We start from the raw sequence: 27887 nt of genomic DNA, 5'->3' as shown, positions 1-27887 counted from the left end.
AAAAATGTAATTCATCAGTAATATTCGCGAGAAAAGATGAAGTTTTTTTTTCATTTATGCTCAGGATGTAGATGTTGTTGGCAAGGCCAGAAGCTAATGTCTATCCTTGGAACTGAGTGGCTTGCTAGGCCACTTCTGAAGGTAGTTAAGTATCAACCACACTGTCATGAGACTGGAATCACACGTGGGCCAGATTGGATAAGGCTGGCAGCTAATGGCATTTGCTATCAAATAAACCTGTTGGACTTTAACCTGGTGTTGTTAAAACTCTTACTGGGTTTCCTTTCCTGCAGGCTCCCAGTGAACCAGTTGAGATTTGACGACAATCTGACAGGTTCACAGGAACTTCTACCATCCATTTGTTTTGAAAAAAAAGGAAATAAAACTGAACTCAAATTCCCAAACTGCCATGTTGGGAGTTGAACACAAATGATCTGAATTACTGGTGCTGCAATGTGACCACAGTGTTCCCACAGCTCTAAATACACTTCAACAGGTTCGACAAATTTAGTCTGTAATAGGAGAAACGGTGGTTCGCTGTGACGAAACGCAGTTACTCAAAATGATGCATTTTACATCTCTGTTGGATGCATTTTTTTGGCTGAAAACATGAGATGGGTCAAATGCAACCGGGTTTACCTGTTATCACATTTTACAATGAGCAAATTCCTAAAAGCGGTCACATTAAAATAGATGACAAACTGGCTTGAAGATTTAGTTTTTTTTTGCTTTTTTTTTACTAAGAGACATGGTGATATCTGCATTTACTGGAAACAACATTTCATTATACAGTGTACAATGTAACATACACCAGGCACTGCATGCTCTGCACAGACAACTGAAAACTGTTATCTCTAGCACGGTTATAGCATTAACCTTACACATGTGTGCTGTGGCACTTTAGCTAGTGAAGTAGCTCAATGACTGTAGTTCTGCGTTACGGTATCATTTGCATGGATCAAAAAAAAAGACGCTACTGGTCTTTACATGAGGAAAATTATTAGGTTTTACATATAATAGCAGATGTCTGAGTGACAATGGTTTAACTGAACAAAAATCATGCACGTTACAGCAGCAATTGCTGTATGCCTAAATATAGACTTAATACACCATTTCTTCCCACAAAGTTAAGGAGCCAATACCCTTTTCATTTGATATTGTGGGAAAAATTTCTTTTGTATGCTCTGCGTAATAAACCGGAACCCATCTACATCGAATGGACTCAGAATTTACACCAAGCACGCAAGAGAAATCATCCCTTGTGCCAATTGAAATGAAAGGCCCACTGTTACTTTACTGTATGCAGGATTCTTTTAACAATTTATTAACCTGATGATATATTTCAATTAATAACTAGTGCTCATAAAAAATAATTACAAATGATAAAGTTATCCTCTGAAGAAATTGCACATAATCTTGTTTTTACTGATGGCTAGGGGATCTTTAACAAACATTAGGATGGTACTTGTCCTGGCCATCCGAAGGGCTACTGTCTCTTGAATAGAACAGTTCATTCTTACCTTTATTTTTGGCCGCTTACTTCGAAGAAACATTACATTGATAGAAAAATAATCCAAAGCTTCAACTTAATTATGATATATCTGCAGACTAATTTTTCAACAGTGTCCACATTGTGGTAACACAAATGCATCCTTTGTAGTTTGAAATACAAATACATAATATAATACTGCTCTTATGATATTTCTATGTGCTGTACAAATATAGATGCATACATACAAATATGCAAATTCAACTTGAAATCTGCACAATGAATTATGTAAACAAACACATAAGCGTTATACAAAATTTATATACAACTTGTTTTCGCTATAATGATTTAAATTTGTCGTCGTGAAACTCAAAAACTACACAGTAGTTTCATTTTTCCAAGGACCAGTCCTTATGTTTCCTGTACTGTCTGAAGTATAAATCATGGCTTCATGCAGGTTTCCCTTCAGTATTCCATTTTGGTTGGTTACACTTAGAGGACATGACTGTCTCCGTGACTGCATCTCAAAAGTGACTCCTTGGTGCAAAGCCTCTGTGCTGACACCACTGTCTACTGCTTTATTACAGCCATACAGCACCGTGCTGGCATCACTGCTTTCAGGCTGGCAGACGTTGGGGCACTGATCACTCTTTGCACAGACAACTGGCCTTTGGATGGACTGGCTATCCTGGATGCTTTGATGACTCTCTGTGTGCGAGCTGTGGACACTTCCATCTATGCTGGAAGGAATGTGGTAGGCATACTCTCTCTGGGCTGCGGACCGGCTGTGCCGGATGAAGTGCCGCGGCTTAGTTCGGCCTTTCTGGCACCTGTGGATATGCATTGCTGGTCTACACGTACCGTCGGCACGCAGGTGGATATCCCCATCATCGTCGATAATTTGTTCATTGTGCATTTTGGCGCAGCATGGCGTAACTGGCGAAAGGCAATTGACATGATTCTGGACGGCCTGTAGATTAGTTAACTTGCAGAGTCCGGAGACTGAATGATTGCAACTGGACGACGATTTGCTGGGACATGGAGAATCCAGGAGGCATGGGACATGAAGCTGAGCATCACCGTTCATGGTCACCTGCGGTCGAACATTCATCTGAACAGCGTACGTATTCCGATTCGATTTGCAACAGGACCACCAACAATGCCAGACGTCATCACGCTTTGCACAATGGTGAACCAGAATAAAGAGCCCCAGTGTGACTGAGACTGCTCCGTAAAGGCAACTAAAGATCATATCTAGGAAGTGTCCTTGTGAGACGGCGAGAGCGCCGAAGGTCCACATGGCAATAAAGAGAAACAGAGTGAATACGGAGGCGCGAAGCTGAGCTTTGAACGAATGCTCATTTTCCAGCATTGAGGAAGAGATCATTGAACACGTGTGTGACACAGAGCTGGAGTCCGTTACATGACTGGGGCCTACCTCGGTGCTGGCCAATCGCTGCTGCTCTTCTGTCATCTCTTTTAGCTCATATTTCTTTCCTGGGTGACGCTTCAGCTGCACTAATGTGCACAGAAAATAGACACAACTAACAAGCACAATGAAAGCAGCAGGCCCATAGAATGCCCCAAGACTGGGCTCCCATGCCATCCAACAACTGTGGACAAAAAGAAACACATTAAAACAGGAAAATAACTCAGCAGTAAATTGAAAAAGAGCAAGTAGGACATTCAACCCAGAAAATAATCCACCAAAATAATCTGACCTAACAGTACAAATGAAGAGGATCAGCTTTGACTGACTTCAAAAATCAGATTACAATGCAAACACTGAGGTCAAATTCATCTCAGGAGGTAGTTGGTGATGACAAACCAGTTTCACACACCACAGAAAATGGGGTGAGTGTGAAATAAGCTGCTAGTTCACCATGGAACACTTTACGCTATTGTCAAAAATTAATAACAATTCCGTCATTATTTAATGAGCCTATGAATATTTGCAAACATGATCATTAAAGAAGAAACTTCTAGAAAGGTTTCTGAGCTACCCAGCTCTGTAAAGGTAGGTTCGGTCTTCAACAATGTTATGCAACTCTGTTAGAGTTTGCCACTGGCTAGAATCAGGAAGTTTCTGACTTCATTGTATTAATGGATAAAATCCACCAGGACATAAAGTATTTGATGGAAAATACACAACTCCTATATTTATTTTGCTTGTAAAATCCAACTGCACAGGAAATATGAAGACTGAAAAAATTTAATTATACACAAGTCCACCTGGTCCCCAGGTAAGTGAAAGACCAAACATCAGAAATGAAATTCCAAAACTCAGGAAAGTGAGATTCCTAAACACAGGAAGGTGACATAGCCAAACATGGAAAAAAAAACATTCCCAAACACAGGAAAGTGAGATTGCCAAACACAGAAATTCCCAACATAGAAAAGAGAGATTCCCAACATAGAAAAGAGAGATTCCCAAACATGGAAAAGAGAAATTCCCAAACATGGAAAAAGAGATTCTCAAACACAGTAGTGAGATTTCCAAATGCAGGAAAGTGGGATTGCCAAATTTAGGAAGGGGAGATTCCCATACACAAGAAAGACAAATTCTGGAAAATGGAAAATAGAGATTCCCGAATACGGAAAAGAGAGATTCTCAAACACAGAGAAGAGAGATTCCCAAACACGGGAAAGTGAGATTCAAAATCACAGGAAAGTGAGATTCCAAAATATGGAAAAGAGAGATTCCCAAATACAGAAAAGAGAGATTCCCAAACATGAGAAACACAGATTCCCAAACACAAGAAAGACAGATTCCCAAACACAGGAAAGACAAATTCCCAAATTTAAGAAACGGCGATTCCCAGACACAGAAACATGGAAAACTGAGATCCCCAAACACAAAGTGGGATTACACAAACAGCAGAGTGAAATTTTCAAATGTACTTAAGCAACATTGAAGAAATCGAGGGAAGCTACTCACTATGGCGCATTGTCTTCACTCCCGTAATTGTTGATATTTGTTGCAGCTGTGATTCCACAGATTATGAAAGGAATGCCCCCTCCAATCAAATAAAACCTGGTAAGATCAGAAGCAGAATTAAAATGACATAAACCCAAACTGAAAAGGTTGAGTAATTACAGATTAATAACTACTGGCATAACAAGAAATGCAGAGAACAATTTTGCAATAACCCCGGTATAATACAATAAAATAACAAATCACTGATATTATGGAGACAGCTGGCAGCCACTTGGGCACAGCTGACAGCTGGCACGGCTAAGTGGATGCATACCGACCCCCAGAGGACTATAATTGAGTGTATTCTGCAAATGGTCTGGATCTTCAAAGAAGTAAAAACAGAAAAATGCTGGACAAACTCAGCAAATCTGGCAGCATCCATGGAGAGATAGACAGAGTTAACATTTCATAGAATCATACAGTACAGAAGAGGTCCATCGGCCCATCGAGTCTGCACCGACGCATGAGAAACACCTGACCTCCTATCTAATACCATTTACCAGCACCTGACCCATAGCCCTGAAAGTTATGATTTGCCAAGTGCTCATCCAGGTACTTTTTAAAGGATATGAGGTAATCCCCCCCTCTACCACCCACCCAGGCAGCGCATTCCAGACCATCACCACCGTCTGGGTAAAAAAATCTTTCCTCACATCCCCCGAAACCTCTTGCCCCTCACCTTGAACCTATGTCCTCCTGTGACTGACCCTTCAACTAAGGGGAACAGCTGCTCCTTATCCACTCTGTCCATGCCCTCATAATCTTGTACACCTCGATCAAGTCGCCCCTCAGTTTTCTCTGCTCCAACGAAAACAAGCCAAGCCAATCCAACCTCTCTTCATAGCTTAAATATTCCATCCCAGGCAACATCCTGGTGGATCTCCTCTGTAGCCCCTCCAATGCAATCACATCCTTTTGATAATGTGGCGACCAAAACTGCACACAGTACTCTAGATGTGGCCTCGCTGAAGTTCTATACAACTCCAACATGACTTCTCTGCTTTTGTAATCTATGCCTCGATTGATAAAGGCAAGTGTCCCATATGCCTTTTTCACCACCCTACTAACTTGCCCTTCTATCTTTAGAGATCTATGGACAAACTCGCCAAGGTCTCTTTGTTCCACAGATCTTCCTCGTGTCATGCTGTTCATTGAATAATTCCTTGTCAAATTACTTCTTCCAAAGCGGCTGTTTGACTCTTCATATGAACTCAAAAGTATGAGTATGATTTTCCAGGTGTTCCTGCTGACAGGTTCTTCCACTCCTGCCAATAGCGAACACCCGCTGCGTGTAACCTGGTGGCAGAGGGTACGAATAATGGGAAACCCCATTGAGAACAGTGGGACTGGACAATCCCACCACTAGCCAATGGGTGGTGGAAAATCCCACCCCTTAACTCTGTTTCTCTCTCCACACCTGTTGAATTTTTCCAGTGTTTTTACCTCAGATTGGCAGCATCTGCAGTATTTGATTTTTGTTTTAGTCTCCAAAGGAGTATTCTTTTAAGTGGGGGTAATTTGTGTCCTTGATCAGGAACAAGTAAACGGATGAGACGTAAGGGCTGGCAAACACTCCTCTGGGGGCAAATGTGTGCTGGGAATTTTTTTTTTACAGGAATGGACAGCTGGGTGCCAGTGATGGATCCAAAATGGTAATTGTGCCCATTTGACCCAAGCTGAGGTAGACTCCCACTGACTATGGAAGCTGCAGTGTGGATAGAATAGGGGACACCGTTGGGTGCAATATAATTACATTGTCTGTTCAAACAATTTGAAACATAGTCCAGTTAAATCTGATAAGTAACTTCAAGCAATTTGAAAGTATTTATACGATCTCCCTACTGTAACAACACTGGGATATACTTCAGTTTGAGACTTTCTTTTCTTCGAACTGACTACAGTAACAGATTAGTATGGAATTAAAAGTAAAATGAATCATGTACTCCTGCAGATAATTGGCAATTACAAAATTATATTAAATATCACATTACGATATTGGAAATTCACCCAGGGCAGATTCCTGAAAAATGAGACTCTGGTCATTACATTATACAAGTATAGTCTGTTGCACCTTATAAATTCTCATTAATATAGCTAGAACAGAATATGTTTGAAATAGGAACTATTGGCCAAATTGGCATAGCTCTTCATTGAAGAGGCAGGTCTATAGACCTCTCAAAGTCCTGTAAAGCCATTCAGCTGAAGGCCTCTGCATTCGTTAAGGCAGTGTTGAAGAAAGATGGACCCTTTAGTCAAACAATAGTATGTTCGCACATATTCTCGCCACCGTCCCCTCGTCCCACCCCATGTAGGTGGTCCTGTGTCCCACCCCATGTAGGTGGCCCTGTGTGGTAGTAAGTGGTCTTGGGGCTCTTCACCTATGAGAAAGGAAGATGGCAGATAACATTGTCCTTAGTGCACTATATGCTTCTTAATATTACTTCATTACCAGCTACTTAGGGGGAGGATAGTGATATAGTGGTAACATCACTAGACTAGTAATCCAGAGGCCCAGGCTAATGCTCTCGGTGGCATGGGATCAAACTCCGTCATGGCAGCTGGCAAAATTTAAATTCACTTCATAAAATCTGGCATTGAAAGTTTGTCTGAGTAATCATAGAACTTTAAAAGCACAGAAACAGGTCACTTGACCCATTGTGTCTGCGCTGGCTGAAAAATGAGCCACCCGGCCTAATCCCACTTTCCAGTATTTGGTCCGTAACCAAAGTGAATATACAGTCACCTTTAAATGAGTTGGGAGTTTTTCTACCACCCTTGCAGGCAGTGAGTTCCAGATCCCCACAAACCTCTGAGTGAAAATTCTTTATCTCATCTCCCTTCTAATCCTTCTAGCAATCACTTTAAACCTACGACTGTGCTCCTTTCACTGAAGTTTATACTACGGAGAACTGCCAACCTGTCTTTTTTTTAATTTTCTACCTTTCTAGACTCACCCTGATATTCTACTTCCCATTACTTTTTCTGATTTGAACCCTTAGAAATCTACCCTCAGGTACCCGAACCCCTGCCAAACCAGTTTGAACCCTCCCCGAGAGTACTAGCAAACCTCCCAGCAAGGAGATTGGTCTCATTGAGGTGCAAACCGTCTGGCTTGTACAGATTCAACTTCTCTCAGACCCAGTTCCAATGCCCTTGGAACCTGAATCCCTCTCCCTACCCATTTCTCCAGCTACGCATTCATCAGCTCTGACCTCCTATTTCTACTCTCACTAACACGTAGCACTGATCTGGAGATAATCACCTCTGAGATCTTGCTTTTTAACGTTTTATCTAATTCCCTAAATTCTGCCTTCAGAGCCTCATCCCTCTTTCTACCTCTGTGAACCATCACCTCTGGCTGTTTACCCTCCTCCTTTAGAATGTCCTGCAGCTGCTCTGTGATATCCTTGACTCTGGCACCATGGAAGCAACATACCACCCTGGAGTCAGGTCTATAGCCACAGAAACACCTCTCTGTTCCTCTATCTAATCTCCTACCACTATTCCTCTTTCACTCTTCTTCCTTCCCACTCATGCAGCCATGCCAACAGTAGCGCCCCTTAACGGTGACCATGAACCTATCATTGTTGTAAAAACACAATATATTTTCAAGAAGGAAATTTGCCACCTTGCCCAGTCTGGTCTATGTGTGACTCCAGACCCACAGCAATGTGGTTGACTCTTAGCTCCCCTCTGAAATAGCCTAGCAAGCCATTCAGTTCAAGGACAATTAGGGATGGGTTGGCCTTGCCAGTGATGCCCACATCCCATGTAAGAATAAAACAAAATTCAAAGATGTGCTGGTTAGGTTGACTGGCCATGCTAAATTGCCCCTTAGTGGCAGGGGAACTAGCAGGGTAAATACGTGGGGTTGCAGGGATAGGGCCTGGGGTGGGATTGTTTTCATGCAGGCTTGATGGGCCAAATTACCTCTTTCTATACTGTAAGAATTCTACATTTCTATGAAAATTAACACAAAGTGCTTTAGAACATAGAACATAGTAATAAAGCTTTAGAACAGTACAGCACAGGAACAGGCCCTTCGGCCCACGAAGTTGTGCTGAACATGACGCCAAATTAATCTAATCCCTCCTGCCTACCCTCGGTACATATCCCTCTATTCCTTGCATATTCATGTGCTTATCTGGAAGCCCCTTAAACACCGCTATCATATTGGCCTGCACCAGCACCCCTGGCAACATGATCCAGACACCTATCACTCTCAGTGTAAAAAATCTGTCCCTCACATCCCCTTTGAACCCCCCCCCCCTCACTTTAAGTGCATTCCCCCTGGTATTAGACATTTCAACTGTGGGGAAAAAATTCTGACCGTCAACCCTATCCATGCTTCTCATAATGTTATGGACTTCTATCGGGTCTCCCTTTAGCCTCCGTTGCTCCAGAGAAAACAAACCTGGTTTGTTCAGCCTCTCCTTATAGCTCATACCTTCTAATCCAGGCAGCATCCTGGTAAACCTCTTCTGCACCCTCTCCAAAGCCTCCCCATCCTTCCTGTAACGTGACAACCAGAACTGAAAGCAATACTCTTAAGTGCGGCCTAACTAAAGTTTTATAAAGCTTTATTACTATATACCTTAGAATTACATATTCCAAGGCCAAAATGTAAGCATGAACATTCAAAAATTCAAAATGTTGAATTTATTTTCATTCCCCATAATTTTTATTTGACACTACAAAATCCTCGTTTCACGGTGTAAATTAATTTGGGCTAGGAATAAATGGCATATGATTCAATCAATTCAAAACGTTCTCTGAAATTGTGTTGCTGCTGTGCACTACAGAATCAAACCTAAATGAATTACCAGCCATCTTAGAGCAGTCTTTGAAAGTCAATTACAATCAAGATGTTCCCCCCCCCTTCTCCCTTTCACAGAAAGAGAACCACTATTTATCTGTCACCAGTAATCAGGATAACAGTTTCAGATAACTGCCTCTTTATGAAGATGACATTTGCAACCATAAAGGGAAGGAGAGTGATGTTCAGAATACAAAAACGGAATGGAAGTAAGCTGCTACATAAGTCATACCTGCTGAATCTTTCCAGCAGTTTCTGATTTTATTTTTGACATCCTAAGGGAGCATTCCTTCTGGGCCAATAGGAACAAGAGTGTTTCCTCCCAATCGCCAAAGCTCCCCCCATTCCAAAAATCAAAACACTGTTGTCAGGTGTGTGGTAGGGCTATAAAGATATTTGTAGTCTTAGGTAGTTCAACAGTAAATATTTATTAACTATCAGAAACTATATACACAGGCAAAGTAAAGGTCTAAACTAAGAGTCGTCTCCCTGCTTGCTCCTACAGACTCTGCCCAACTCTACACCGACCTCTAGGTGTGGGTCACATGTTCTATTATATCACTGTGTGGGTGGTACTCTACGCAGTCCCGCATTAACCCATTATGTGTCAGACCCTTATAATACACCTGCACCACCCCCCCCACAAGTCTTTATCCAATATATTTACAAGTTATTCCAGTTTACTGCATGTATTTATATCATAACTACTACCCCATCTCCCCTGCCCCCTCAAGTCTAAGAGTTCAAAGGTTCAGGCGGTCTGAAGGCCTTATAACCCTTCCATATCTTGCTCTCACTCCTGTCAGAGGAGTGGTGGGCTCTGTCATTGCAGGTAAACTTTGTTGAAATGAAGGTTGTTCTGACATCTGGGTGTCCATCCATCCTCCTTTTCCATTCTTTGGCACTGATTGCTCTTTGTCAATTCCCCAATCGTAGTGATAGATGGCAGTTAGTTTATCCCACTCTTTATGGGGTAGAAGAGCTAGGGGCTTGGCTCTGTCGTGACTTTTTTTCTCTTCCTTCGTGCGGCTCACCATGATGCATGTTGGGATGGAAAATGTCTCTTCCTGTTGTGAGGGTGTGACTTGGTAATAAGCTCATCTTTGTGTTTGGTTGTGTCGTGTGCTGCCATCAATGGATCGTGCTACTGAGTTCCAGCATCATTGCTGGCTGTGGATTGCAACGTCTGTTCTGTGGTCTCAGGGTTTCTCTCTCCAACTGACGCTGAGCCAGAGGTTGAGGATATTCTCGTTGCTGGTTCCTTACTTGATTGTCATTTACTTTAGGTGTCGTGACAACCATCCGAGTTGGCTGGTTTGATCAATGAGGGGCCTCTGGCAACTGTATCAAAAGTGGATAAACTTGTTCCAAAGAGAGAAGACAATTCAGAGCCGAACTCCCAGTCGAGAGAATCATCCTCGTTGGGGCTCTCAGGAACCTGCAGTTCTGTTCATTTACAATAGTGGTTGTCTTGACATCATCTGCCATTTTGAGGAGATTCAGGGTTACACAAGTATCTCTGCTCAAGCGGGAAATAAACCTGTTTACGAATGATGTCCATCAGCTCAAAGATTTTTTTGCCGCCATAACTTCACAGTTCCAGAATCCTGCATATGACCGGAAGTCAATTCCTCCAGGCTGATAAAGTGTTGCATCTGTTCTTTGTAGCTAGAGCTCTCTCAGCCATGATCCCTTTTTTCCAATAGGACTCAGCTAATGTTCTGGGTTCAAATCCTGCCATGGCAGCTGGTGGAATTTGAACTCAATAAAAAAAATTTGGAATTAAGAATCTACTGCTGACCATGAAACCATTGTTGATTGTCGGAAAAACCCACCTGGTTCACTAATGTCTTTTAGGGAAGGAAATCTGCCGTTCTTAGCTGGTCTGGCCTACATGTGACTCCAGAGCCACAGCAATGTGGTTAACTCTCAACTGCCCTCTGAACAAGGGCAATAAATGTTGGCCAGCCAGAGACACCCAACTCCCACAAAGGAATTTAAAAAAAGATTGTAATATTGGCTCCCATGTCAAACTTAAAATTTGTGAGATGGCCATTATCCGAGCTAACCACGTTCCAGTACAGAAATCCAGGATCTTTGACGTCTCCCAAGATGCATGGTTGACCACATGAATCCTCTTGGGATCTTCTATGCATTTTAATGTTTTGGCTTTGAATGGCTTTCCGAAGTTTCCCATTCAGTTGCATTGAAAACATTGGGCTAAAATTGAGACATTCATCATGTCTCGGGGGAGGGGTGGGACAGGCAGTTGCACCGCAGTGCTGACATGGTCAATCTACTGGTCATTTAGGGTACTGCTTCCTTTGGGCCTGGAGGGTTTGTTTCTCTGCTGTTTCACTGACTGGGCAGTGGAGTTTACATTGAACCTTCTCCCCTTAATATAGATCTCTGTGGCAAAAGGATTTCAGATTGCCTGACAATCTGGATGGCTTTCTCAACGGTTAGATCTTCCTTCGCCTGAAGCTTGTAGGAGAGTCCATTGTCCACCACTCCTACAACTTCTCTATCCCTGATTAGCTCAAATTTCAGGTCACCATAATCACAACTTTCAACCATTTTGTACAGCTCATTACTAAAGGAGGTGACAGGTTCTCCTGGCTGTTGGACACGTTTGTTAAATTTAGCCCTTAGTCTTAAATAATTTTAAAACTTCATCAAATTTTGCAGATGATCCATTGATTCTTTGTCTAGTTTTCATATCATCAGCTATTGAGCCGACTGAATAAAGCAGTGTGTTAACTTGTTTTGCTTCTGTCTTTTTATCCAGACCTAAAGCAATCATGTATCCAAGGTATTTCTATCTCCAGGGTCCCCAATTTTGTGATTGATCTGTGCCTTGGATAAGTCCATATTGATCTGGAAGAGCGGATTTCTGATTCTTGGTTAAAATTTTTAAATTGCTGGTTCAGCTTTAAGGGGGTTTCAAAAAGATTCCAAGATGGCATCACTGTACATTTCTTCACAAGGGGTTTTCCCTGCCAGGTTTGGTGGGCTCACGCAGTAATGGCATTTTCAATCTCAGCATTTAAAGCTTTTCATCAATGGTTGCCTGGATCAACTGGTCAGATTCTTCCCCGTTTTAGCACGATGTTCTCAGATCTTGGCAGCGTTGAATCCCGGCTTCGGCTGGGATTTTAAAGCTGTCTATTCAATCAAAATTAATTTCTAACTAATTTTCTCCCCCCTGCTTTGTTCAGAGCAAGCTTGTCCACCATGTGTTCAGGCACTGAATTGGAAACCAAGTTTCTCAAGCTGCGATTTAAATGGCAACTTCTGAAAACTGCAGTATTTAACTTTTTTTTAAGGACCTGTGTTGTCCAGAAATTTTAAAATGTAATTTTTTAATTTTAGCCTGCCCCCGATGGGTGTGCTGAGTCTACACACTCTGGGTATGGAAGCTGGACTTCCAAGGGATTCAATGGAGTCTTTAAGGCCGCAGTAAGAAATTTAATGTTTGCCTTCAGCTTCCAAGCATTTCTTTGGGGCCATCTTCTGGCAATTTCCTTCTGTGCCTTCGCTACTTGAACTTTTCTTCAAGTCAGAATGCTTCTTTGATATTTTTTCTACAGTTTTCCAAGATTTGAATTTTCTTTTGCAGTCTCTGTGAGATTGTGAGTTGCTCCACTCGCTGCCACCATGTTGGGTATAATTTGGCCGGTCTTATTAAGGTATTTGTAGTCTTTGGTAGTTCAACAGCAAGTAATCATTAACTACTAGAAACTATACACATAGATCCAGTAAAATCCTTACCTAGGAGCTGTCTCCATGCTTACTTCTATTCATAGCTCTGCTCAAAACTATGCTGATGCCTAAGTGTGGGTCATGTGCACCCTTGTCTCACTGTGTGGGTGGTACTGCACTCAGTCTCATGTTAACTCTTTATGTGCTAGACCCTTATACTACAAACCCCTCCCACCACTCCATATAAACCTGATGTCAGGAATTGGGCTTCCCTGCAGCTCCTAGCCTGGGATGAAGCGCCTCACCTACTGGATAACAATTATCTCTTGTCTTTACATATATATATATATTTATGGAAATACCAATTCACTCACTCCCCATATTAATCCTGAGGATACTTACTGCAGCCCAAGTTCATTCTATACACATACAAATGAGAATGATGCCAAATGGTGCTGTTCAGCAGAACTGTGCAAAAATCCACTGAATTTAGCAATGAAGTACTGAATGAATAAGCAAATCAATACATGTGCAGTGTTCAGTGATATCTACTCTGAAATCTGCAGTTAATAAATTAATAACCTTCAGTATCCTTGGGAGTCACCCATCTGCAAGCATTTACATTTACCATCCAGTTCAGCTTATGAGTTAGCAGTCCTTGACTGAACAGAAATGATCACTCTGCACTTACAGCGCTGCAAGCGGATTGAATCCCTATCTCCTTAAGAACAGGGAGAACAGATTATTAGCTGTAGCGTTCAGGCATTAAAATTTGTTTTTGATTCTCCTGTTTGAAATGAGAGCCTTTCAAATTTCAGAAATTAGTACGAGGAAAACAAGTGCCAGTTTGTATCCTCGACTTGTCACCTGCTTGGTCTGGAGCAGTCTCACCTCTGGGTCAGGAAGTTATATCCTTGAAGCACATTGCAGGGAAGTCAGCTCATTATCCAAGGATGCATTTAAACTGCATCCAACTGTTTGATTCTACGAGATTGGATTCCAGCCAAACACAGTTAGACCAGGGCATGCTATTAGAATATTTATTGCTATTGAAGAACACTTAAGGAGGACCAACAGATGACTCAAATTTCACACCAACAGCAGAGATCTGTAGCATTTAATGTTGTGCGACTGGCAAATGAACTATTTTCTCCATTTATTGCCAATTTTAGTTTAATCTATGTGAAAGCAGGTCAAAGATTGCATGCACATATATTAGAATGCAGTGCACCCCAGCCAACACGTTGGCACAGCTACGGATCTCATTTACTTCCAGTCCACGATCCTTCCTTGAAACCTTTATTTCTTATATAATTGTAAAATACATCCGACTGCAGTTAAAGGATGGTTATTAATTTCTTGCATCAATTTATGCAAGTATCCTTTTCTTGCTCCTCAGTTCAAGCTCCTACTCTTTTTTTATTGGGTTCATACTGGCACTCACCTGCCCGAGTATCTATTAACTCACGCTGCCACGCTCTGTGCTTGCTCTCCTATTCTAAAACTCTCCATCTAGCTTATCCTTTTCTTCTTCCTCTTCACAAAAGCATTGTTCCCAACTTCTGCCTCTTTCATCCTCCCCTTCACTGCTCCATTCCCTTGATTGCTATTCATTCATATTCTCTCTTCTCACTCGTTCATTTTCTCTCTTTCCTCCTGGTGAACCTTCTCTGCTACCCACTCCCCACAAACATTCCTCCTCTGCAGCGTTGTGTTGGGTTTTGTTGCCAATGGAAGTGAATTTGATTGCAGCATGCTATTGGACTATTTGTTCTCCCAGGAATTCCTACGTTCAGCTTGCAATGGCCAAGAGCAAGGACTGCATAAACAGAGCACCCTGAGGGTCAGAGCACCCTGAGGGTCAGAGCACCCTGAGGAGACAGAGCACCCTGTGAACACAGAGCATCCTGTGAGCAGAGAGTGCCCTGAGGGTCAGAGCACCCTGTGAGCACAGAGCGCCCTGGGGAGACAGAGCACCCTGTGAGCACAGAGCACCCTGAGTGTCAGAGCTCCCTGAGAAGGCGGAGCGCCCTGAGGAGACAGAGCTCCCTGAGGGGACAGAGCGCCCTGAGGGGACGGAGCGCCCTGAGGAGACGGAGCGCCCCGAGGAGACGGAGCGCCCCAAGGAGAGAGGGAACCCTGAGGGGAGAGGGAACCCTGAGGGGAGAGGGAACCCTGAGGGGAGAGGGAACCCTGAGGGGACAAAGCTTGGTCAATACTGAGGGGATAGTGCTTGACCATCTCTGGGAAAGGACAGTGCCTGCCCCGTTCTGAGGTCATGATGTGGAGATGCCGGCGTTGGACTGGGGTAAACACAGTAAGAAGTTTAACAACACCAAGTTAAAGTCCAACAGGTTTATTTGGTAGCAAAAGCCACACAAGCTTTCGGAGCCTTAAGCTCCTTCTTCAGGTGAGTGGGAATTCTGTTCACAAACAGGGCATAATGTTTGTGAACAGAATTCCCACTCACCTGAAGAAGGAGCTTAAGGCTCCGAAAGCTTGTGTGGCTTTTGCTACCAAATAAACCTGTTGGACATTAACGCGGTGTTGTTAAACTTCTTACCCCATTCTGAGGTGACATGGAAGAGGGTTGGATCAGGTAGCAAGCGGTGTGATCTGGGAATTTGTTGTGTGGCTATCCTTGCAGCTGATGTTGTACATTAACATCATCCACTTTTTTTAAAAGTGGCATCAAGTCACTATCAGTTACAGTCCTGTTCCCCTGCTAACCGATTCACGCGATGATCTGTCTCCACATCCACATTCTTCTGGTTGCAACTTGCACCATGTGAATTATGGCACCAAAACACCATGGCCTATGGAGACTGACCTTCTCAGCTGATCACTGCAACATGCCAAGCAGAATATTGTGGAAACAATGAATCCCAGCAGCAAGCGAATAAACTTTCAAGTGGAAGAGGAAGAAAGGGAGGGGGAATAAATGGTGTTGATATTAATTAACAGGGTGAGTGTGACAGTATTAACCACCAATGGATGGTCCGACTAGAGAGGGGACAAAACTTGACCTCCTCTTGGGAATAAGGAAGGTGACAGAAGTGTTAGTAAGGGATCACTTTGGGACCAGTGAGCATAATTCTATTGGTTTTTAGTTATGGAGAATGATAGGTCTGGCCCAAAAGTTAAAATTCTAAATTGGGGCAAGGCCAATTTTGATGGTATCAGGCAGGAACTTTCAAAAGTTAATTGGGGGAGTCTGTGGGGAGGCAAAGGGACGTCTGGTAAGTGGCACGCTTTCAAAAGTGTGTTAATCAGGGTTCAGGGTAAACACATTCCTCTTAGAGTGAAGGGCAAGGCTGGCAGAAGTAGGGAACCCTGGATGACTCGGGATATTGAGGCCCTGGTCAAGAAGAAGAAAGAGGCACATGACATGCATAGGCAGCTGGGATCAAGTGAATCCCTGGAAGAGTATAGGCAGTGTAGGAGTAGAGTTAAGAGAGAAATCAGGAGGCAGAAAGGGGACACGAGATTGTTTTGGCAGATAAGGCAAAGGAGAATCCAAAGAGCTTCTACAAATACATAAAGGGCAAAAGAGTAAAAAGGGAGAGAGTAGGGCCTCTTAAGGATCAACAAGGTCATCTTTGTGCGGATCCACAAGAGATAAGTGAGATCCTAAATGAATATTTCTCATCAGTATTTACTGTTGAGAAAAGCATGGATGTTAGGGAACTTGGGGAAATAAATAGTGATGTCTTGAGGAGTGTACATATTACAGAGAAGGAGGTGCTGGTAGTCTTAAAACGCATAAATCTCCGAGACCTGATGAAGTGTATCCCAGGACATTGTGGGAGGCTAGGGAGGAAATTGCGGATCCCCTCGCCGAGATACTTGAATCATCGATAGTCACGGGTGAGGTGCGTGAAGATTGGAGAATGGCAAATGTTGTGCCTTTGTTTAAAAAGGGCTGCAGGGAAAAGCCTGGGAACTACAGGCCAGTGAGCCTCACATCTGTGGTGGGTAAATTGTTGGAAGGTATTTTGAGAGACAGGATCTACAGGCATTTAGAGATGCAAGTACTGATTAGAGACAGTCAGCATGGCTTTGTGAGTGGAAAATCATGTTTCACAAATTTGATTGAGTTTTTTGAAAGGGTAACCAAGAAGGTAGATGAGGGCAGTGCAGTTGATGTTGTCTACATGGACTTTAGCAAGGCCTTTGACAAGGTACCGCATGGTAGGTTGTTGCATAAGGTTAAATCTCACGGGATCAAGGGTGAGGTATCGAAATGGATACAAAATTGGCTTCTTGACAGAAGCCAGAGGGTGGTTGTAGAGAATTGTTTTTCAAACTGGAGGCCTGTGACCAGCGGTGTGCCTCAGGGATCAGTGCTGGGTCCACTGTTATTTGTCATTTATATTAATGATTTGGATGAGAATATAGGAGGCATGGTTAGTAAGTTTGCAGATGACACTAAGATTGGTGGCATAATGGACAGTGAAGAAAGTTATCTCCAATTGCAACGGGATCTTGATCAATTGGGGCAGTGGGCTGACGAATGGCAGATGGAGTTTAATTTAGACAAATGCAAGATGATGCATTTTGGTAGATTGAACCAGGGCAGGACTTACTCAGTTAATGGTAGGGTGTTGAGGAGAGCTACAGAACAAAGAGATCTAGGGGTACATGTTCATAGCTCCTTGAAAGTGGAATCACAGGTGGACAGAGTGGTGAAGAAGGCATTCGCATGCTTGGTTTCATTGGTCAGAACATTGCATACTGGAGTTGGAATGTCTTGTTGAAGTTGTACAAGACATGGGTAAGGCCACACTTGGAATACTGTATGCAATTCTGGTCACCCTATTATAGAGAGGATATTATTAAACTAGAAAGAATGCAGAAAAGATTTACTAGGATGCTACCAGGACTTGATGGATTGAGTTATAAGGAGAGGCTGGATAGACTGGGACTTTTTTCTCTGGAGCGTAGGAGGCTGAGGGGTGATCTTATAGAGGTCTATAAAATAATGAGGGGCACAGATCAGCTAGATAGTCAATATCTTTTCCCAAAGGTAGGGGAGTCTAAAACTAGAGGGCATAGGTTTAAGGTGAGAGGGGAGAGATACAAAAGTGTCCAGAGGGGCAATTTTTTCACAGAGGGGGTGGTGAGTGTCTGGAACAAGCTGCCAGAGGTAGTAGTAGAGGCGGGTACAATTTTGTCTTTTAAAAAGCATTTAGATAGTTACATGGGTACAATGGGTATAGAGGGATATGGGCCAAATGTGGGCAATTGGGATTAGCTTTGGGGTTTTAAAAAAAAAAGGGCAGCATGGACAAGTTGGGCCGGAGGGCCTGTTTCCATGCTGTAAACCTCTATGACTCTAAATGTGGTAGTTTGGAGGTAAGAGAAATAAAGAAGGTCAGCACGAACTGTCATGGTGGGAGCTTGCCTGTTTGTTTGAATGGGGCGAAGGTGGAGGAAGAAAACCAGCAGGAGGACCTATGTTGGTATGTTGGGGGAGGGGGGGGGTATCGAGTACATGAATGAATTAAAGGAATAAGAGAGAGAAGAGTGGCAGTATGAACCGGGGTGGTGGGGGGAGGGGTGGGGGGTAGACAAGTCTGAAAGAACATCAAGCAGAAATCAGATGGGCTCAAAAGTGTGTGAACTGGGAGGCTTGTGGTTGAAAGAAATTGTCCCAATGAATTGGGAGGAGTACAATGCGAGTACAATGTGCGAGTAGGATCCTGAGAGGATTGAATAGGTGGTCAGGGGCTGGATGTAAAATAATTATTTTTAAGGAACTGAAGGTCTGGTGGAAGAAACAAAAACATCTGTCAAGTATAAAAATGCTGAAGATTAGCATGAATACAAAAATATTTAACCTAAAAATTAATAATGCACCACCAGCTGGCATGTACGGAGGAGGGCACCATCATTTAGAATGCATATGTACAACTTTAATTAGCTTCCTAGCATCCAGATGATAGTGATCTGTAAGTAACTAAGACAGCATTCACCAGTTCTTATTAGGCAATTTTCTGAAATAGAAAAATTAATTAATCCCTCACCACTAAAAGATTATTTTCCGTTGCTGGGAAGAGGTTGTTTCAAAATATAAAATCATTAATTTATTTTAAAATGGAAAACAGTTTTCTGTAAAGGTTTTACCAATTTCCATTTCTAAGTGCAACACCCACATGCCTGTCACGTCCTCAGGATTTTTGAAAATACTAAGACAAAGCTACCCACATCATTGGCACCCAATCCACCACCTTAACCTTCACTTACTCCACAGCGACATCAGTGTGTACCATCTACAAACAACCTGCCACGGCCCCTTCAACAGAACCTTTCTGTAGAATGTTGTGGGTTCCTTAAATCACCGACATCAAGGACTTTGTGCAAAGATAGTTTATTGTTGAAGTCAACAGCTATATTCAGCATGTGTGATCTGCCCGTGATGCCGGGGATAATTGATTCCCGCGCTCCCACCATGTGACCTTCCCTGGAGCCAGGTCATTATGTTCTCACGTGACCACTCAGTCTACACTTCTGTGGTAAACCACTGTTAGCTTATTGCCTGTGTGTGTGACATGCCTGGACACGTCCCTGCCGGGGACTCCTCCCCCTCCTGGTCCAGGTATAAAGGCGACTGCTCCCCACCCCCTGCCTCAGTCTGGACCAGTTCATCGACATGGGTGTGCTCCAAGTCTTTTGCTAATAAAAGCCTATTTGTTCTTGCATACAAACTAGTCTTTTCTTGATTGATGGTGCATCAACTTCCAAACCCATAGCTTCAAGCACCGAGAAGATCAAGGCAACACCCTTCCAAGTTGCACACTATCCTGGCTTGGTAGTCCTTTAGCGTCACTGTTACGAACCACATGGATATTTTATGTGAGGGCGTCACAACTTTAAACACTATTCCATGGTGGTGTATAGTTTTGACTTGGAATAGTGTGAGAGTCACAAGAAACCCTTAACGAGAATAACTAGTCAGTCATTGTGTAACAATTACTGAAGACTATTTATTAAACTAAAGAAAAGACAAATGCATATGACTAGGACTATAACACTCTGAGACAATTAAGTATTTATAGACTCCTAAAGACACACACAGTTTATATAGAAATTACTCCTTGTTCCAAAATGGATATATCTTCAATCTCTGAACTCCTTAAGACCTCTCTGTTCCCAAACAACTTCCAAATTAGATGATTCCAGTCCATCTTATAGTTACCACACAATACGAGGTGGACGATTGAGTCTGCGAAATGTCTTTTCCTGGTTCAGTGAAGATACTTAATCTGCCTTTGAGAAGGTTTCTACACTACCTTGGCTTAAAGAGTTCATAGGCCTCTCAGAATCTGAGCTGTAAAACTGGCCTCTCCAGCTCTTAGATGTTACAATACCTCCTTGGCTGTTAAATGTAAAAATGGCCTCTCAGTTGTGAGATGTTAATTAGACTGCTTGCTTCTGCAGGTTCTGGCAATTATACCCAGGTTCCTCTGTGATTTTCCCCTTTGTGTATTTGAGCTGTCTGCATCCCTCACATTCTGTGACTCTCGAAATTAGCATCTGCAAAGCTCCCCTGATCTCTTAGTTGTCTAGGTAAGCTGTTTCCTGATGATAGCTATTTACACCTCATTCTGTCTCCTAATCTCGTTACTGGGAAAGGTCATATCTCATCATCCCCTTTCAATACTTGCTACTGCTGTTGCTATGCAGATCTATACCTGCGACTCCCTGCTGAATAGCACTTTGGGTGTACTTACAACACAAGGATTACCATGGTTCAAGAAGGCAGCGCACCATCACCTTATCAAAGACAATTAGAGATGGACTACAAATGCTGACCTTGCTAGTGATACACAAGTTGCAAGAATGAATTAAGAAAAACAAGAGAAAACAAGAAAAACATTATAACCAATGAATTACTTTTCAAACATTGAAATACAGGCACTATTTGACATCGCAGCCAATTTGTACACAGCAGTGCATAATCAATAATACTGGAAAATGTACTGAATAACGTCCTTTAACTTTATTGATTTACATTTTCCCTATTAATATTATTCAAACAGTATTGGGCATATTTGTTGATTAAATTACAAGTCTACATTATAACTTGATCTCATAAAAGGTTCTAAATCAGGGCTTTCTCAAGTTGGCAGCTTTGCAAAGTTGTTGAGGTGACTTGACCTTAGCTTTCAATGCTGACATGTATTTCTTGAAGAATGTTTTGTATCACACATAATCCTTCCTCTAGTCACATCATGTACTGTATTTTTGTCTGGCAAAAGCTAATTTATGACCTTCTTTTACCTAAATTAACAGAAAGGATACTCTCCTATCATCTGTTTTACCCACATACTCCTGAGTCTTTGTTTTGAGTTAATTTATTTTATCTTTTTCCACTTAGTATTAGTTCGACAAAGGAAGCACTTCAAAGACCCTCTAAAGACTCACCTCAAGAAATGCAACATAGATGTCAACGCCTGGGAGACCCTTGCTCAGAAGAAACCTACTTGGAGACCTCCTGTTTGAAGGGACACAATTCTTCAAGAACACCCGACAGCAAGAGGAGGTTTGGAAAAGGAGCCTGAGAAGGTAATGCCAGTGATCTTGGGTCCAAGGACCGACTCCACCCGCCAGAAAGTCCTGCCAAGTGTGTGGCCGGTGATGTAGCTTTAAGATCAGGCTCATCAGCCACGCAAGGACCCATTGAAGGCACGGCCAGTGACAAGGGCTGGGATTTTGCCGGCACATCCCGGCCCGCCCATTGATGGGCGGAGCGGGCCGGTAAAATCGCGCAAGAGCCAAGAAATCAGGATAGATACTCATTAAAGTGAGCTGTGGTAAGAATGAATTGGAGGAAGGTTTAGTTGGTTCGACAAGGGAGAAATGAGGAAGTACCATAGGCAGATGAATGGATGGCTTTATTGCATTGGTAGAGAAAACCACAAGCTCCTCACACTTGTTTATAGAGGTGAGCATGGAATGGGAAAGAGGTGCTGGGATAAAGGAGTCCTTGATTATCTTTTGCCCTCTGGGATAGCCCTGGAATCATAGAATCTCTACAGTGCAAAAGAAGGCCATTCAGCCCATCGAGTCTGCACCAACTCTCCAACAAAGCATCTTACCCATGCCCTATTCCTGTAACTCCACGTATTTACCCCGCTAATTCTCCAAACCTATGCATCTTGGAACACTAAGGGGCAATTTAGCATGGCCAATCCACCTAACTTGCACATCTTTGGACTTTGGAGTAGTGGGTGGTTTTGGCACAGGAGATGCCTTTCACCTGGGACATGGTAAACCCAAGCTCTGTACGAAGGTTGCGAATGGAATGCAGCCTTACTAATTACTTTGTTCCCTTCGACTGGTATAAAGACACTTGATCAGTTCAGAATCAATAAACATGACCCCAAAAGGGGATACTGAATTCAGACTCTGGATATCCAGAGATGATCGCAAAACTGATGAGAATCTGGTCTACATGGAGAACTCAAATTGTTTAAGAAATGGGACAAGTATTTCTCTCCTTTTACAGCTTGTTTTGTATAATGAACATCTCCAATATTTCTTTGAGGATTTTCCTGTGTGTGAATGATTGAAAGAAGAACAGTTGACAAAGTAAAAATTCACTGAGTTATTCATGAACGCAGGCATTTAAAGGAATGATAATCTCAGCCGTTAATGTTTTGGCTGCCTCTTTAACTTTCTGTGAAAGCGACGGTGAAATTTGATATTCACAACGTTGTGATGCATGAAAGAGAGTCAGGGGCACCAGCCACGAATATCAGTGCTAGATAAAACACTTCCTGCAACTCACAAATTTCAAAAGCATGATGGCGCATGTCTGATTCATTTACTGCAAGTATCACAACATTGTCAAAAATATGAGAAATTGAAATTTCTGCCCATGGACTAAAATTCTGGCATGGTATTAGTTACAATAGCTTCCCTCTCTCACGTAGGAACAAGTGAGAAATTATAACTGATGCCAAAACTAAAAAGAAAATGAGGAAGAAACAATATCAAGTACAGAATAGGAGCTTACGTATTGGGCAATGCATCTGAAAAAAGCCACAACACATTGGTTTCATTAAATACTGATGATGAGAGTGGGAGATTGCATGAATAATAGAGTGCCTCCTTTCCAACAATCACCACCTCTGCTTCCTGTACTACACGAGTAGCAATTTACGCTAACACATGAACTAGGCAAATTCAGAAAGAATGATCCCGATGGTGGGGGAGTCCAGAACGAGGGATGATAGTTTGAGGATTAGGGGAAAATCTTTTAGGACTGAGGTGAGGAGAAATCTTTTCACCCAGAGAGTGGTGAATGTACGGAATTCACTACCACAGAAAGCAGTTGAGGCCAAGATGTTGTGTGACTTCAAGAAGAAATTAGATGTGGCTCTTGGGGCTAAGGCGATCAAGGGATATGGCGGGGGGAGGAAGCGGGGAATCAGGATACTGAATTTGATGATCAGCCATGATCAAGATGAATGGCGGAGCAGGCTCGAAGGGCCGAATGGCCTTCTCCTGCTTCTAGTTTCTATGAGTCTAAAAATCAATATTGCTTACGAGTTGCCAAGTGTCTGTACTTCTGTGCAAATGTTAGGTCTGATTTTAATGAACTCTTTTCTATAAATTTCCTTAGCCCCTGAAGATATAGCCCGATGGTACTATCATCAAGTGAGAGATCGTTAAGGAAATATCTTGGCAACAACAGCATTTAAACACATTAAATCTACGTCTTAGTGGGTAGCATTATATTGTCCCCAATCTTCTCCAGTGGGAACCATTTTGCTTCACACCATGAAGATAAAAGAAAAATCCCCTGTAACTTTGAACATGAGAAAATTAAACAGTAGAGGATTAGAAGAAAACCCTAAATTAGGCAAAGGGGGAAAGACAGTGCCTACAGTGAAGCAAAATGCATTGAATATTGTAATACTTGACGTTATTTACCTTACCATAGAATCTGGTGAATTGTCACAAGAACACAGCGAGTACATTCACCATTTTATGGCTGGTGACTTGCAAAATAATTACCAAGGGGTGACCTTTGCACTATGTGTAATTTAATTTGCTAGAAGGTTCTGCTTTGTATTTGAGTCAAAGTTTATACCCAATGGAATTTAATGTTGCGGTTAAACCTTAAGGTTGGTCTCAGAATTCCAAAGGAATAACACCAGCAGTGGGGCGGTCCCGTGACAAAGTGAACCAAATAATGCTCCGTCTAATGTTAGGTGACAGCACAGCTGGGCAACTTGAACTAATTCACATCTGCATCCCTCAAATGGAATAGCATTTGTGGCAGCGGCAAGTCATGTCAACAGACGCTGGTAAGACTATACATTAGCTTGAGTGATTGTAATCCACTGATGCTGGTTCACATTGAAACATAAAGCAAAACAAGTAATCAGTAAACAGATGCAATTAAACCCCTTTGCACACAGGACACATTGTAAAATTGTTGCGCACAGTGGCACTTCAAGTGGGGTAGAGAAAAGTGAATAATGTAGAATCTTCAAAAATAATAAACATTAACATTTGCAGAGAGACTGAGTGAGAAACAGCGGGAAAGGGCGGAGCACATTTTCCCTCCCAAACCCCTCCCTCCACAAGGAAAATGAAGAACAGCCTGAAATAATCTTAGAATTGAAATCTGCAAGAAGAGTGTAACTGAGCAAAACCCGTGAGAAAGAAATATGAGAAACAAAACCGAAAACTTCCTATCCCCATCTGGTGAGAAATTACCCCCACCTCAATTCTGTGACCTAGAAGTCACCCCTCCCCTCCCCCACCTCCACTCCACCTTAACGCAAGCAAGGAAACCTATCATTCCATCCTGAGCATTAAGTCATAAACTGCTGGAAAATCTCAGCAAGTCTGACAGCATCTGTGGAGAGAGAATAGAGCCAAAGAGTCAGGATGACCCTTCATCAGATTCCAGCATCCGCAGTATTTTGCCTTTATTTAAGTCATAAACTGGGCTTGATTCACTCGGATCAAGCTCCCATTGGCATGCATTTCCATGCAGGCAGCAATTCCTCTTCCAAAGTAGCTGCTGGCTGCTCATTCCTTGCCCCATGAACACCACACCCTTCTCCCCTCACCCCACCCCACTGACTGCAGTTTCCCTCTGACCCTGTATATTGTTTCCATTTGCCTGCCTTTCCCTGTGTCCGCTCAGCCCTCTCACTAGGACATCTTCATTTTGCTTCCTCCATTTCCCTCTTATCCTTCTCTTTCCCCCATCACTCTTGTTCTCCTTCCTGCCCCCTCCTCATTATCCTCTCTCCCTACCTCCTCAATTGCCTCTTTCTCAGACACCTCTCGCCCGCTCTTCCTGCATCTCCCCTAACAATGCCTCCACCTGCATCTCTAGTCACTCCCCTTCCACACGCTGGTCTAATTACCCTTTTCCCACTGATACTGACTGAAATGAATAGTGTCCTTTAATGTGGTGTTCCTTATGCAAACACTATATTGAAAATGGTGAGTAGTCACGACAACATGGTGGTATTGCAACCTCTCTATTTGTGCTGGTCCACAGTATGGAGGGGACCACATAGATGGAGAGGAAGTGTTAAAATAAAAGCAGGGATAAAAGCACACAGACACAAATGGAACAAAATCCCTCTCTGCTAAATGCTTCTCAGACTTCAAGTTGTCTGTTAACTGCCTTTACATTCTGCTCATGATCATCAATACAAATGGTATGCTGCTGTCTCTTAGAAGGACCTGACATGCATTAATCCTTACCGCAACATGGGTTGCTGGGAGTGTGGCTGCTGGTCACTATCATGGTACTGAGGGACCTTTCTTGTCACTTGCTTGTAAATGTTCCTGGCAGTGACACAAATCCAGAAGACTGTAGATAGGGTGGAATAGTGTAAAACAATCCCGACCTAAAACATAAAGACAATCAGCGTTATACAAGCAGAAACAGAGAAAGCCAATATAGGTATTTGTGGTAAGTCTAATGAATACAAATGACTTTGTCATGCAAAAAAAAGCCCCTCTGTGGTGCCACTGCACATTATAAAATTCTTGTTCTCTTCGTAATTAGAGGATATTAGAATGAGAAGCTGTTCCTGCTGCCTTTTATTTTTAAGAAGTCTCTTGGGAAGAGATTGAATATCTGGAGCATTGCTCAGAGGGCACAATTTGAATGAATCTCCATGTATAATTTAAATTGGCAAATAGTGGAATCTGTTTTTAAGATCTGTTTCTTATCATTCATAAGAATCACATCGTGAATACATTAGTTCCTCGCTGTCTCTGCCACTTGTGATTCGGTTCAACTGCAGAATACATTTTTAAATAATGGTTCCTTAAACATATTTATGAAAAACTCACTGCAGATCTTTAACAGGGGCCAAATCTATGGGACTATTCTTCCTTACAGCTGTTGGATCATGGCTGGAATTTGGTTAAAACATTCAGAAAAAAGCTGGGATCCGATTGTGTTGGGTCCGACTCAAACATGGGCTTTTCCCACGCGGCTTTTTAAAGGGACAAAGCTTCTAGCCACCCCTCATGAGGGCAATAGCATTACCCTTCTTCAGTCTCTATATGGAAGCCTAAACACTCATCCAGACAAAGCAGCTTCCAGAAGGCAGCCACTGATCTCATTAAAAACAAATTCTCTGATTAATTTCCTGGTTAAGGTTGCTCTCGGGTGGGGACAAGCGCCATCCACAGAGGGTGACCAGTCGCTGAAGTTTCCAGTACCAGTGGAAGTCGTGGACCCTCACTTGCTGTGATCCAACTACCTGCTGGCTCCACACAGTGACCTGCTGGCTCCACTGTCCTTCCACTGATCACAAAAACTCCAGCAGGGTCAGTCTTGAAGGGCGCTGACAAGCAGGATTCCAGCATAACTGCTGGGACGTCTGGGGCATTTTCAGAGCCATTGTGTTTGGAAACCAGTCATCGAGTCCTTTGTGAGCAATGCAGCATTGCAACCAAAGTTTGATGTCTGTGCAAGCATTTGTAAGTATGTATTTCACTGGGGCATTGGTATTTAAAGTCTTTTCATTTTGTTCGAAGATTGCTTAAATTGCATGTGCAGAATCTTGTTAACATAATGGAAAAAGAGTAATTACTGGGATTTAAGAATTTTTTCCGCCAGCAGTATGCACAAATAAATACAAGACTTTATATGTTGGCATTTTGGGAGATTAGCAAAATGTGGCATGATATCTGAAACTGTAATATACAGAATGAACGCAGTAAGGGAAAGGAGCTGTGTGTATAAAAGCCTGTGTATGTGATTTGCATTGCAAACAGTTCTGTTCACGATCATTATGCAGCCAATGTATTGCAGAAGTTGATAAGCTTAGTGCATCATTTTCAGCTAAATTACTTTGATAGTAGTGACCTTGAAAGTCGTGCATGCATTCCTTCAGGCCAGGCCCAATTAACAGCCAGATGAAACTTTGTTTTAATAACCTGTGTACACCTGTCAACTTTACAGCCAAAAAAGAAATGCACGGCCAACCCTCTGTGTTAGAGGCATCAAGATAACGGTTGATGAGTCTGTTAATTGCACGGTGTTTTGGAAGTTATTTTTGTATTCAACGGATGGAATTTTCCCATTTTTCAGCAGCGGCGCAGTGGATGTGAAAAAGGGAGTGGGAGCTATTGGCCCCGATGGCAACTTTCTCTGCCATAATCGCTCGGCTGATAGCCGTAAGAATGTGAAGGAGCCGGTCAACGATGTAACGCTGGCTCTGACTGCCCGTCCCTCCAGCGACATAGGTTTTAAAAGATTGAAAAAAGTCACAATACAAAAAAAGATCTCCTCCCACCCAAGATAACCTCCACCCCAATGGGACACCCCCCACCCTCACTCGCCTCGGAACACTGTCCCACCCCGGAACACCCCCTCATGCAACAGCCATCCTCCCCCAACCCGCCCC

At 42.7% G+C, this 27887-nt stretch overlaps 1 protein-coding gene across 1 annotated transcript in view; it reads right to left on the bottom strand.

Moving 5' to 3' along the window:
• Window positions 1-732: 732 nt before the first annotated feature.
• The window catches only part of adgra1b (adhesion G protein-coupled receptor A1b), a 359394-nt gene continuing 332239 nt past the window's right edge, over window positions 733-27887 (bottom strand). The window contains exons 15-17 of the mRNA XM_078223476.1: window positions 25726-25871; window positions 4428-4523; window positions 733-3102 (exon numbers count right to left, since the gene is read on the bottom strand). Coding sequence (XP_078079602.1) covers window positions 1866-3102; window positions 4428-4523; window positions 25726-25871 — 1479 coding nt within the window. The 3' untranslated portion in view covers window positions 733-1865. The remainder of the gene's footprint in view (window positions 3103-4427; window positions 4524-25725; window positions 25872-27887) is intronic.

The sequence above is a fragment of the Mustelus asterias genome, chromosome 11, assembly GCF_964213995.1.
Source record: "Mustelus asterias chromosome 11, sMusAst1.hap1.1, whole genome shotgun sequence".
Classification (NCBI taxonomy): domain Eukaryota; kingdom Metazoa; phylum Chordata; class Chondrichthyes; order Carcharhiniformes; family Triakidae; genus Mustelus; species Mustelus asterias.
The sequence above is the reverse complement of the archived record's forward strand: the minus strand, read 5'-3'. Positions and strand labels throughout refer to the sequence as shown.